Genomic DNA, 14619 nt, shown 5'->3' on the forward strand with positions numbered 1-14619 from the left:
AAACAACACAAGTTTATTTTTCATTTAACAGAACTGCTTTAGCGAACACACAATTATGACCTGCTTTGAGCTCTACTGTCTTACTTTCTTCTTCTAAGTTGTTGCTGAGCTTGCCATTGAATGCTTCAATAGAAAGGTTCTGAGAATCTAGGTTGCTTGTTTGTTTTAATTGGTTCAGTGAATATTTCCTGTCTAAGATTCTGCATGAGATATCGCAAAGGTAGTCAGAGTATTACGGGCACCACAATTTGGAAAATTCTTTGGTGACTCTGTAAGTTGGGATAGTTCCCAATACTTCTGCTCAAAAAGAACTCAGTCACTCAGTTATTTATGGCTAATACCTGACTGCATTAAAGCAAAATATGAAATCTCTATTTCTGAGTGGAGGAAACACATCTAGCAGATTATATTAGATTTTAATTAAAAGAAAGTTATTAATAAATAAATAAAATCAGCTTTTCCACCAAGTTCTACATAGCTGAGGATCTAACTTGAGAGTAGACTTACTCAGATGTACCCAGTCACAGCTAATATATGGGAAGAGGGTTACTCTCTTAGAGGTTCTCAGTATAGCTATTCCTTACAGCAGTGTCCTGTGTAGGATCAGTAAAAGACAAACACTGAGCTGACTGACAAAACAGTGTAGGTAGAAGCATTGATGAATGCAGATTTACAGAATGGGGTAAATCTCTAAGCAGTATTACACTTCTTCAGGAGTTTAGGAACTCTTAATTGTCTTGTGGAAGTATTTTTTTTCTCTACTGGCTCTCTTGAGAAGTACTTTTCTTCATTTTCACCCTATAATATTCACTGTACTAACTAGCCTCCTCCTTTAGCTGCTTTACTCTCTCTGGTCTGAATTACAGCAGCTCAAGTATATCACAGCTGACCTCCAACATTGTGCTGTCAGCTGTCCTGACATGTTTTGTTATGGAAAACATAGCATTTTACAGTAGTTGGATTAACTGTTCTGATCTTGTTGAAATGCTCTCATTTAAAATAATGTTAGTCAAAACCATAACTGTTTCCTCAATTGATGAAATCCTCATGTTAGCAACTGGACTTCTATTTGAGTTCTTTCAGAGTTTTATTTGCTTTATTTCTCTGTTTTGCATCTCAGGCCAGAAGCATATCAGTTGGGCTATCTGTATAACAGGATTGAATGGGTCTCCAGGGTACTGTTGGTATTTTTTTCCTGTGTGAATTTTGTTTTTATAACCATGCAGCGTTTTATAACAGGGCAAAATCAAGATTGCTTTGAGAAATTCTTGAAGGAAATGCTAAAAGGTCAAGCCAAGTAACAGTTAGATGAGTTAAAGAATAAAGTCAAAGCTACTTGTTTTTACCTTGTCACATGCAGCTCCTGTTAGATTAACTGAGTGAGAAGTTTGTGTGTCTAAGTGCATTGGCCAGGAGAAACTTGGGATGTTCCCTCTAAAAGTTCAGAAGTTATGAAACACAGAAAGAGACACACTGTTTCTGAATCCGTGGTACTGATTATCCAAGGTGTAAATACTGTAGACACCTACAAATCACATGCATGCATTTCACCTTTGGCTGCTGTCATTAGGCAAAAGGTACAAGGGAAACAGGAGTTTTGGTGCTACAGTGTCGACTGCTGTCTAGTGAGTGAAAACATCCGATTGCCATCTCCAGCCTGGCAAACTGTGTGCTTCACTGGAGGAAAGAGCTTTGATGCCAGCAAACTACTTCTTGCTCTAAGTGCAGAAGTTCTTTGGTGACATGCCTTCAGAAACAGAAACTGTGGATTCTCTTTGCTCCGTTCCTTATCCACAATTGAGAAGCTGCACTCAAACTAGCACTCTTCCTTTAGCTCACAATAACATGGCGTCATACCAGCCTCCATGTCTTCATCCCGCATACCAGGCTGTAAGGCAGACAATTCTGTCACACTGACTATAGCTGCCCAGAAATAAAGCCGCTATACCATCAGTTTCATGTTTATTTCTTCTCAATGTGATGGTTTTTAAGGTATGTCTATATGTCCATAAAGCCATCTGTAGATGACCCTTGACAATAAGCATTAATATAAGTACATACTTTTATACTTAGAGTTTGCAGATTATATTAAAAGGCAGCCAACAACAATCTAGTAGTTGCAAAACATGAATAAATCTACAAAGCCTTCCAGATATAATACGATGATTCAGATGCACATCTTAACTAACAGAAAATGTTTGAGCATTCAGGTGACTGCACTGATTATAGTAGAGATTTTAGTACATTGTAAGTTAAATGTGTGCTTTCAGGTTTTACTAGCTTGGGCTGAAACCTGTCTCTCGTGCTTGTGGACATGGAAAACAAATACAGTGGTGTCATTCTAGCCCTCAGTGCCTGGCCTTCTTTCAGCAGGCATTGATCAAGAACTTTATTGGTAGTTGCAGATAGATGAAAAACTGTTTAGTAATGACAATTCAATTTTCCTGTCCCTACATCTTAGTTGAGTCAGAATGATAGACCATGGAGTACTGTGTTTTGTTGTCGGCCTCACTGTACTTCTGTGGAGAAAGTATTTCACTTTCAGGATTGTTAAGATAACAGCATCCACGATGGAAAGAAAATTATTCATGTAAGATAACTGTTAAAAGCTTGTGATTACTGCGTCTTTCTGTGAAAAATGCAGCAGGCAGAATTTTTGTCTAAACCCCAGTTCTGTTTGTAGTCATACTTGCTCAGGAATAATTTTATCTGTCCAAGACAGTTAAAAAACTCTTGCAAGATGTAGAGCAACTGATTGCTATAAACAGGATTTCAGTGTTCTCTGAGCAACACCTTAGTTTTGCAGATATTGAAGCAGAGATAAAGCACCATCAACAGCAGGACTTAAACTTGGCAGTAACAAACCATAAGGAAAAGCAAGTATCTCCAGGGACTGAAAGGATGACAATGCTTTCTTCCATTTTCACTTACTGGCAGTAGCAAATGCCAAAATATGATAACGTGTGCCATGAATCACATTTATTTATAGCTACAAAGGAAATATATTCCATGGTTAGTTAATTCTTAATTGATTTTTACAGCTCAAGCCTAAAATAGAGAGCAAAATATGCCACCAGTTGAGTCTTGTGAATGGACAACTCTTTATGTAATTCCTGTACTTTTATGGATGCCATCCAATGACATTTCAAATGGAAAATATCTTCAACTCTTGTATCAGATCAGGGTGACCAAAGTGAAATGGAAAGATAACAACTCTCAGTAGAGAATAGATTTCATCCAGTTGATGGTGTCTCAGATTATGGGCAAATTATCCACTTCCGCACAATACCAACAGCTGAATTATGGGAGAAAAAAAAAGGCAGAAGTGGTGAAAAGAGAGGCAGAAGGAAACAGAAAGGTCAAATTCAGACATGACTTATGTTCCACTCCTGGCAGCACAGCTTCTGTCTCCTCTAACCAAAGGGTTGGCACAAAAAACTCATGATGTTGGACAATCTAGCAAAAAGGTGACAGGACTAGAGAAATATTGGCAGGAACTGTGCAAGTAACATTATAACCATTGCTCCCTTTCCCTTACGGTAAAAATTTTTGGTGGCCTCAAGTCATTTACAACCCATGTTTTAGCTTTCACAAAAAAAGCTTAAGCTTGCTCTGTTCTCTGCAGGCAAAATAAGAATGTGTGGGGAGCTTCTGCTGCTCTGAAGCAGAGCTCTCTTGCCGCACGCTTTGTGTGGTTCAGTACATCTTCACTCTTATTCCTGACCCTTGAGGTGGCTAGCCAAAATGGAAGTGCCTATTTGTGAAGAGCTGGTTAGAGATGTTCTCTATATCTGCACAGGTAACCTGAGGAAAGCAGCTCTGAAGTATCTATTTTTGCCTCAGGAGGCAACACATCTCATGGTCCAGGCAAGGCAAGCAATGGCACAAGATATTTATTGCATAAGACTGAAAACCATGTCATAAAAAGTCTCCCCTTGTGCACACTGAAAATTATTGAAAAACAGCCATGCAGAGCTTGAGATTAACGCAGTTCTGCGCCTCAGTTTCATGTAGTGCAGTTTTTGCCTTGGAGACACTGCGCACACTGAACCAGGGAATGAGAAAAGATGGAGGGAGGCCACCTCAGGCAGAGCTCCCCTCGCTGTTTCTGGTCCTTCTCATAGGAAGCATCGAGCGGGGCAATTCCAGACACCGAGCTGCCGAGAGCCGCCCCGCGCCGTGCCCCGAAACGATGCAGCTGGGCTGGGCCGCGCCGAGCATCCCCGCCGCCGGGCAGCATGGCGGCTGCGGGAGGTGGAGCCAGCCGCTGACCTGCCGGCACCCGAACAGCCGCATCCTCTGCTCTGAACGGACCTTCCTTTCTTTTTTTTTTTTCTTTTTTCTTTTTTTTCCTTTTTTCCTTTTTTTAATCCTAAACGCGGGGAGAAGTTAATATATTATATATATTTAAATTATATACATATATATATATACGAAAGGCCGGCACGAGCCCAGGTGCGCATGGCTGCCCGCCTGACGTGAGGAGCCGGGCCGGCCGCCGCCGCCGCCATGGAGCACATCCGGATGCCCAAGGTGGGTCCGGGCGGGAGCAGCCCCGAGGCGGGCAGAGCTGCGGCTGAGGGCCGTTCTGTGCTGCAGCCCGCCCGGCTGCCCCGGGTGGGGGTGCTGCGGGTTGGGCTGGGGGTTTGAGTCGCTTTAATGAATTGCAGACCCCGACCGTGTCTTGTAGGTTATCAGAATGAAGGTGTGCTGTCCTGTAGCTTGTCCCAGTGTCAGATCTGGTGATGCATTTGTTTAGTTTCTGCAGACTGATGCTATAGTCTTTCTGTTAGTCCATTTTTTTTTTCTGCAGGAGAAGCCTGTGTTTGTTAACAGAATTTCCATCTTGCTCTATAAAATGAGATGCAGTTTTGGTGCACACATAAAAATAATGACTAAAAATGAACTCCCACAACATACTAATTTGAAGCAGGCATAGCAAGTATTTTTACCTTTCTTTTTTATTTCCTTCCCTTTGCCCCCCAAAGCTGTTTATGAGTTATTTGTATTTGATTTGTGCCTGTGTGTGCTCATGTGGCTTTTTGTTTGTTTGGTTGGTTTTTGTCAATATCTAGCGTGATGATGCTAATTTCAGATGAGACTCCTTACTCGACTTGGATTTTTGTGTCTTTAGGTGCTAAAATGAATATATGTATTTATAGCATCTGTTCCTTCCTATTTCATGATTTATCAGTGGCTTTTTTTTTTTTTTTTTTTTTTTTTTTTTTGAAGGAAAACTGTCAGAACACTAAGAATCATCAGATTCTTATGTCAGAATGTCAGAATGCTAAGAATCATCTTACCACGGGTAGGAAATTGTCAGTGGAAGTTGCCTGAACAGGTGCTTCTGGCCATGAGCCAAATGTTGAAAGCATGGATGTGAAAAAAATTATGAAAGCAGATTAATAAGGCAAAAAAAAATAAATCTAAAAATAAGTCTTCATGCTTGTTTTTAACAAATGACCCAAGCCTATTATGGACAATGGAAGCTTTTCTGCTAGTTTTTCTGCAAACATGTGCCTTCAAATGTTGCAGAAATGGGTTTTGCATATGCATAGTGTCAAGACAGCTATGAGAAAGCACAACACTGATATTTAAGAACTTGATCTGGAAATCATACTCAGTGGGAGCTGATTGTGCAGTCTTTATTCCATGCATCTCCTTATATTTGTAGCTATTCTGGAAGTTATGTCTCTGGAATAAGGCAGTTTAGAAGGCAGGATATAAAGGTGCCTTTAAACCCTTTAAAAAATCCTTCTACAAATACAGAAAAGCCAAGATATTAAATATGAGTAGGTGTTGAAATACATTCCTCAAGTTACTCCCAAATACAGTGATGCCTTGGTGTATCTACATTTACTTAGCAGAAATGGTATCTTTGATGTGCTTGTTCAAAAAAACAGAAAATCAGTCACCAAAACAGTGCTGTTTATTTTTAATTTTTTTTACTGATTTTTTTTTTTTTCACTGATAATTTGAAATTTAATGCTAAATATTTTCGAACCTCAGCAGTGCTAAGAATAGAAATATTCTCACTATATTGAGTGTTAGTCTCTGGTATCCCATTTCCTAACTCCATTCAATTTCGTCCAGTGAAAAGCTTGATATGCAACTGCCTTCCTGTGTAGGGGTATTTATTTCAGAATAACGTGACTGTCCAGGATTCCCAGGCATTTTGAAAATTGAGATAAGTCCCATACTTAGAAAATTAGTGAACTTACTAATACAAAATTTAAACGAAGTTCTTGTCCCAAGTAAAAGCTTTTCTTTCAAAATGTAATAAAAACGTAATGCCAATTGTTGTCAAAATAATTAGCAATTGTTTTTTATTTTAGTTCAAATAAAACAGTAGTGAATGATAGTTTGCATATATTAAAATAAATCTGATATAGCATGGCTGTCATTTAAGTCAAAGAAACGAACAGTAGCAGAGAGGAGTTCCATGTCATCTGGACCAATAGTTCATTTAGGTCACTGCTCTGTGTCTTCTAGTGGTGGAAGGAGATCCTGGCTACATTCCTCACTCTTGGAGTGTCCACATTTGTTACAGTCAAGTCCATCCCTCCTTTGTTTGATTCATGTCCCTTTATGGATCTCTTGTGCATGTGTTTGCCAAAGCCCTTTCTGAACGTTCTAACACTTTTCCTGTGTGGGATCAAGTTGCAGAAGATAACAGCTGTAGAAGTTTCATTCAATGCTCCTTGCTTCTAGCTTTGCTGATTTGGAGAATAACAGTTTATTTTCACCTTTTCCAAGCCTTCATCATAAATCTTGATCATAGCCCGTGTGTTTCTGATAAATTCGGAGAAATGTCAGCAATGACCCCTAGACCTCTTCCTTGTGTGGGAACTATAATTTCTGAGTCCATCCATGGTTGTGTAGACATGGTTTAGGGTTTTTTCCCCCATAACTAAACCCTATATATTTGTTTGCATCTCTTTTGCCTGCACATGGCTCTTCTGAAGTTCTTGTGCCACAAATACAGCATTTGGCTGTCTAAGAAAGCTTACTATCATCCACAGACTTGAGGATTTTACTACTTACTCTTTTCTCCAGGGCATTGATAAAGTTGAGTGAAACCAGTCTCAGAAGTTGTAGGACTTCATTGCTGACTTGCCTCCATGCTGAATGACATGCCATTAAGTCCTACTCTGCTTCCTATCCTTTAAGCAGCTTTCAGTTTGTAAATGGATTTTTCCTCCAGTACCGTGGTAACTTAGTTTCTCTAAAAATCTTTGATTGTCAAAAGGTTTTTTTGAACTCTAAATATATCTTGCCCTCTGGGTCAGCCTTGCTGCGTACTTTGTGACAGCATCACAGGGCTCCGGCAGGATTTCCCACTCCAAAATTTATTCTGAGTCTTTCAAAATATGTGTATTTCCCTTCTCAGCAGTTCCATTCTTCCAATGTGCTATTGACATAACTACATAATTTTGCTAATGGTACATTGCCTAGCCTTTCACCAAAAGGCATAATACCTTAAATTCTAGTTCTGAAGAGTTTAACTATTATCCCTCCTTAGTAAGCAAAAATAACAAGTTGATAGCAGAAATAGAAACCACTTGACTAAACTGCTTTTCTTCATTATTTTATTAAATGGTATTTCATAGCCTTTCTGGATAGTATACAGCTGAGTCTCAGACACAGTCTTTTATGTACTAAATGCCATTGTTCTACCATGATGTTATAGGTGGAATGGAGAGTGTATGTACAATTACACAGAGGCAGCAGTGATGTAAATGTCACAATGTAAATGTCATCCTATTTATGAAGGCTGTAATTTGAGTGTATTTAAAAGTTGCTAACTGTCGCACATAGCTAAATAAAGTTATGCGTAATTCCAATAATCTTTTAAAAATGAGTAAAGCCACTGTCAGCCATTAGTATGGGTTGAGCAGCAAGATTTGTTAGGATAACTGCCAAAACCCAAAACTTGCTGAACTGCTTATAAGAGTGATAAAAATAATAATAATAATAAACAATACTTCCACACAGACAAGAAGCATATCTTGTTAACATCTGTAGAGACATGTTTAACCATGAGCAGGTAGACAGATAAGGGGTCTAAAGATATGTTTATTTCATGGGGGGACTTTGGGCACTGTTGCTAATCACTTTAATTTATTTACCACTGTTCCATATCATTTGTCTTCATATATTGGTAGCAGGATTATTGAATGGGCTTCTTAAAATAAAGAATTCATCATATTTATCTCTGGTATAGCAGCTATCTTCAGTGGAATTAACTCAGAAATTCATTTGGTTGAGTATCTCTTGTTAACACAATACTTGGGATGATTTGAGTTGCTCAAGTGGTTTTGTTTTTGTGATGTTACAGTGAGGTATTTCTTTTCAATGACTCCTTTATTAGGAAAACTGTAAGATGCATTGCTATTTCTTATGATGATGAAGAATCCTACCAAGTATTTTACTTTCCCAAACTAATTTCAAGCACTGTGTGGTATTTTCTTTTGTTTTAGCAGATTTGGCCCAGAAGAGCACGCCTCAGTCACAAAGGTCCCCTGTGCCATTCTCTTTCCTGAATTTTCCCAGCTATACAGGGTGTATTTGTACTGCTGATGTATTTGGCCCAACAGAGTTATTCTGGAGATACAATAGACAATACCCTTCATCCTGTGTTCAAGTAACACGATTGTTACAGAGGACTACAAACAAAACTTTTGAGAATAGTTTCAGTTGAAATTTCACTCTTCTGCTTATGTGGGGAAAGTTTATTTATTCAGTTGTGGTTACTTTGGAGCATTGCTACTTATAGAATGACATTTTTAATGCTTAGCTTTAGATATATGATTTAAGAGCAGAAGATCTGTACACATAGCCAAAAGAATCTCTGGAATCTTATTAGGGAAGATTCATAGTCTCCAGTTACCCTTTATTCTTCATGTGTATGAGCTTCTAAGATAGTTATGTAAATAAGGTGCAGAAACTTTGGCATTAATATTTTCTTCATTTTCTATTAAAATAATCTACTTTATCTGGTCACTACTCTTACAACTGTTTCCTTGTTTCTGTAATCTGATTCATAAATCTCACAGTGATATATTAATATACATTCTCCTAAAGAAACAGAACATTACTTTTGGTTCTCTTTATCCATTTGTCTGTTCTTAATCTTTGATCATCCTATTGAAAGTTCCATGTAAAATAGGTTAAAACATGTCATATATTTATTATCTGAAAACTCTGTGCCTGTGTATTATCTGAAAACTACTGTGCCAGCAGTAAGAGCCTGTAGGACAGCTGACCATTTAAATAATAACTAGTTAAGTGTTGACTGGTTGCATCTAATTGAGTGAATCCAGGAGCACACTGACCCTTGTGAAGTAAGTGAAGGAGCTGTTGTGCTAGATCAGGATAATAGTGCTTCTGATCTAATACCAAAACATCTAATTCGGAATGCTAACTGAAAAGCAGTTTAGAAGAGAGTGAAGAAAAGAATCATCCATATGGGAAAATGCTGCCAAATTTATGAGCTGATGCAAGAACTCTGATGGAGCCAGTGATCCAAAGGTTGTTTAAGGCAATGAAGGTGTTTCTTTGGTTTTAAAAGGCTCAGGATTCAACTCTTTGGCTTTTGTGGATGCAGTTCTATTTTTCACTTGGCTTTCTTTATTTTACATTACCTCTGGGATTAGAACCCTTTCTGGATTCTGGATGTTTTTTTCACTTTTGAAACATGAGTTTTATGTATGTGCCTATTCCCAATATGCACTTTATTTCTTTTTTAGGTATAGCATTGGTTAAAAAAATAAAACAAAACAAAAGTTGGCACTGAAGGTGCCAGAACAATGTGCCTGCAAGAAATTCTGTGGTTTGCATTTTTTTTTTTCGTCATTGCTCAGTGCACAATTGTTCCTCCCTGCTATATATTATTGCTATATACTACAATTTTCTGTATATTTTTTCAGAGGTAAATCTAAACAGTTTTGGAAAATGTATTAAGATTTACTGACTTAGGAAATTAATCAGTTGCTCACTTCTTTTCTTGGTAATTTCTGTCTTTGTATTGTGGTGTAGACACCATGTTGCAGTGCTCTATACTCTTATAATAGGCTACAGTTCATGCATCTGTTATAAAATTGCTACTCATATGCATATGATAATATGGTGTTTAGTTTCCATGTTTTATAGATCACAACAAACAATCAGATATTTTTAATCAAACTATTTGTTAGGTAATTTGCTCAGTGTCTTGCTAATATGCAAGTAATTCCTTAAAACTTTTTCAGCTACTTTCCATTATTTCAGCTTTACTTCAGTCATTTAATGAATTAGGCTTGCTTAAATTTTTCTTGACTATTTCCCCCCCCCCTCCTGTCAGGTTTGCCCTAGGTGTCTTTATTTAAATTTAACTAGTTTCATATTTTTGGCTTTTGATGATTCTTTTGACATATGTGGCCTTCTCATTCTGTGCTACAGATTGAGAAATCTTTTCAATGATGAAAATACAAAGAAGTTACATGGATCAACAACAGTTTTTTATGATTCTTACTGAAATAGAATAGAAACCACATTAAATAGTAAAATTCATTGACAGCTCTGTTTTCCATTTTTCTCATTCCAGGACTATGCAAAAAGATATAATAATATATATTTTGTTTAGCGAGTACAATATTATACTTTCCCTGTGTGGATAAAAAACATCTTTAAAGTTGTAGCATTTGGTCTTTAGCATGTTATATTTTTTCCACTCTTGAGAATTATGCTAAACACTTGAATAGCTGAGGTCAACCAGGGTGAAGAAAGCTCAAATATTCCACTTGGCCTCAAACCATACCAGCTGTGCTTCTTTTTTCTCATTAGGCTCAGGCTTTTGGCTTGCACAAGCTCTTCCTTTAGCTTTTGCGTGCCTGCAGTGCTGAAGTCAGTCAGTGCTGTGTTGCTAGTTCCCAGGATTTGGTTTCTCCTTGTATGTGTAACACTGCAAGGTGAGCGGGGAAAACAGCTGCAGCCCCTGGGCTAGGAGCCTGAGGGAAGACAAAGTCATGGCTGGACAAGGAGTCTTTCTAGGGCTCTGTGCTACCCTAAGCTAGCCCCATTCCTTGGCACTGGAGCAAGCTTTTCAGCAGTACTGTTGTGAAATAGCGGCTGTTGAGCTGGCACACGCAGAGTCTGCAAGACCATGATAGAAGCTTGATCTGTCTTGCAGATCCTGTGCATTTGCTGTAATGCTCTAGTGTTCCCATGGCCCTTCCTGATGTGTACTGTGACTTCCAAACTTCACTTCAGTTCCCTCTTTCCTTACTTTCCAGACCAAAACAGACCCACAGTCAAAGTTCCTTTTGGTGGTAGACACCATTCACAACCTTGGAAACTCATTCAAGTTCAAAGAATCAGTGACTGAAGTCACTGCATCATTGCACTTGCTGTATCCTTGAACTACCAAAAATGCCTCCACACTTTTGTACTCTCATCTGTCAGTGTATTTGATCAGGTTTTATCTGACACTTAGACTTTTGTTGCAGAGCAGTACATTTTATCTGATTGAACAAGAAAGAAACTCCCAAGGATGTGGCCTGAGCTAGGAGATTTCATGCTTATCTTTAATTTGTAGCATCCTCTTCACTGTGAGGGTTTGCACAGCTCTCCTCCCTTTTGGTGGGTAGGAAATGGAAGAATTAATAACAGATCCCACTTGGTGATGGGCAGGAGTTGTTCTTAGATGCTGGATAGGTTTTTCACCTGTATTATCCTTCCAGATGTGCAGTTGAAATTGCAGTATATAACTCAGGAATTGCAGGCTTAGCTCTTACATGGGAAGGAAACCCACAGACACAGAGCGTCTGTGCTGGAAGCAAAACCATGACCGTTTTGCTTGTCTTGCTGCTTCTTTGTCTTCCCCAGACTCAAGTCTATGCCCCCCATAAAAGCAGATCCTGCATTTATCTGAGCTTTCCCACATGGAGCGTGAAAGAGGATCAATAACTTCTGCAGTTTTATGATGTTGTCCTATGTTTGGAGATGCCTAAATAAATTGAAGTAAGAATGAAGGTACCATGTTCAAGAAGCTTTTAAAAATAGGCTATGCAGCTAGAGCTTTTCCAAGAAGTAATCTGTACTACAGATGAAAACAAATTAGGGTTGTGGGTAATTTTAGAAATAATGTTTTGGCACAGCAATTTTTCTGATCACTTTCAGGATCATATCTTTGTTGTTCTGCCTTAGGTAGGAGTCCCATTGAAACTGGTGGAAGTTGTGCCTGAATAGAGCTTTGACCCATGCTTTTTTCTAATAATACATCTTTTTCTTGAATGACCTCTTGTCAAGCCATTTGTCATGTTTATTCTCTGAGTAAAAAATGCCTTCCATCTGTTTTTAATTCGAGTTCCCTTTAACTTCTATTTTTTTTCCTCCTTTTTTTATGTCATCTGTCTTGCACTAAAAAAAAAGAGGGTTTGGCCTCCATATGAGGAGTTGTAATCATTGAAGTAAATTTCTTGGCAGTCTTTTCTTTGAGTCCAGACAACCATAGTCATTAGGCAAAAGTGAATGATGGAGGCAACAGCTTCAAATAATTTATTTATGTTTTTACTTAGATGCCACTCCTCAGACTGGTTTGGTTAGCACTTTTATTTTTCTCTTTGAGAAATATGCCAGCTTTACAGGCTGTTCTTACTTTTTTTTTTTTTTTTTTAAATGAACATATTCCTGTTCCCTGTTCCCTGTAGACCATTTAAGGTGTTTGACTTGGCTTACTTTTCCTGATTAGGAGGATGAAGACAACAGCTCATTATCCGAATCCTTTGATAAGCTGAATGAAATCTAAGATTGAAGATGGCGTTATTTTACTTTTTTTTCCTCCCTTTTTTTTCTTTCTGTATACTACTTTTCCAGAAAGTTTGAGTAACTGGAAACTAGGCAGAGACAGAGCACAGATGGAACTCAGATAAAATCCATGTATGCCAGCTGGGGGTTTGCAAGCATTTTAGAATGAGCTCCTATGAGTTTAGGGATCTTTGCTGCTCCTGAAGGCTCTTTGTGCTGCTTGCATACAGTAAATCAGAATGCTGGGTTTGAATCCAGGTAGACTTAAGCAGTTCACTTAAGCCTGTTGAAATTGATGTTAAATATGATGAAGTGGTTCATGAGGCAAGATACTAATAAACGTGCTTTATTTTTCTCATACCGCCATCACAGATTGGCATATATTGCAAGTGAGTTATACCAGATTGATGAATCATGCTAATCTTTATCAAGCCAAATTTTGAGGATTTCATTGTACTTACTGTATTCATTGAAGCCATTGGGAATAAATGCCAGCTAAAAATTCAGCCAGATGCATTGTCTAACAAACAGCCCTCTATCAAGCCTAGTGGGAGTGCTAATTAGGAATTGCACTTGTAAGTACTGAAGAAAAACTGAGAAGGTCTTTTTAGAATGCAGAAAATATCTGATATTTTGGATGCTGAAATGTGTCATAAAATTTCTGTTCATAGAAAAAAAAAATCTATATTCTCAAATAAACAGAAGTTACCAAGAGGTATACTTAACCACAGGGAGAAAAAAAAATCAAATCATAGTCAACTGGTCCAAATGTGTTTCTGTACAAATACTGAGTCTGGAAAAACTTCTGGAGACCAGCGTTTTACTGGTTATAAGTGAGAATGGTGACACATTAGGAAACTGATTAAAAAATAATAATCAATGTGACAGGCTGCTTTCAGTGTCAAGTCACATGGGAAAGGCAAGGAACTTTGCTGTCACATCACCTGTGATGGCCTAGACAAAATCAAATAGGGCGTAGAGGCAGAAAATGCTGTAGCAATGGGAAACATTGCCAAGTTGGTATTGGATAACTGCTGGAGATATGATTCTGGATAAAATTGTAGGTGTTGTCTCTGTAAAAGCAATCATTTACTATTTGCTTATATCAGGAAAAAAAAAAAAAAAGTGTAATTCTAAATAAATCTGGGATCTGATCTTAAGCAGTGACAGAAAGATCTGGTTCAAAATACAGCTGGAACCCCTGTGTGACTTCAATGAATATACTTTGCTGAGTATTCCTGAAATAGCAGAAGTGGGAAAATATCCCATGGAAATGTTAAACATGGAAATACTTAACTTCAAAGAGGAAAGTATATAAAAATGTGAAAATTTTTTAGAAAGAATGAGAGCCAAAAGTTGAAATGTTTATGGGAGTCATGAAGATTGTTTAAATACGGGAACTCACTGTAAGCCAACTTCCAGAAAAATGCTTTAAAGGATGAAAGAAAAGATTTGCATGGCTAACCAGCAGGGGAAGGAAGTAAGAGGATGTATTTTATTTTAATAATTTCTTTTCTTAGAAGTAAAAGGGCTTCTTTCAATTTGAAGTTGTGTCTAAATGAAGAAAATGGGACATAAATTAAATATACAAACAAAATAATACAAGCCAAAAGAGATTTGGAAGAACAACTCAGCAAAAATCTAGTAGTAAAGCCTTTTTCAAGCTGTCTTTTAATAGACAAAATCTTGACAGAGGCTGGAAAATGATCAAAGTAGGAAAAATATTTATGGCCGTATCTATTCTATCAAGAACATGTCAAAAGATTTGTCACCAATAAACACGTTATTATAAGAGATTTCATAAGAAACTGTAAACCATGAATGGTGAAAAAT

The 14619-nt window shown here is 37.8% G+C and overlaps 1 protein-coding gene across 2 annotated transcripts in view; it reads left to right on the forward strand.

Annotated features, from left to right (window-relative positions):
* Positions 1-4392: 4392 nt before the first annotated feature.
* Positions 4393-14619, forward strand: part of MTMR7 (myotubularin related protein 7) — a 40359-nt gene continuing 30132 nt past the window's right edge. For both annotated transcript variants that reach the window (XM_090139382.1, XM_090139383.1), the window contains exon 1: positions 4393-4533. In XM_090139382.1, coding sequence (XP_089995508.1) covers positions 4510-4533 — 24 coding nt within the window. In that variant the 5' untranslated portion in view covers positions 4393-4509. The remainder of the gene's footprint in view (positions 4534-14619) is intronic.

This window comes from Phasianus colchicus, chromosome 4 (genome assembly GCF_987193195.1).
Source record: "Phasianus colchicus chromosome 4, bPhaCol1.hap1.1, whole genome shotgun sequence".
In the NCBI taxonomy this organism is placed as follows: domain Eukaryota; kingdom Metazoa; phylum Chordata; class Aves; order Galliformes; family Phasianidae; genus Phasianus; species Phasianus colchicus.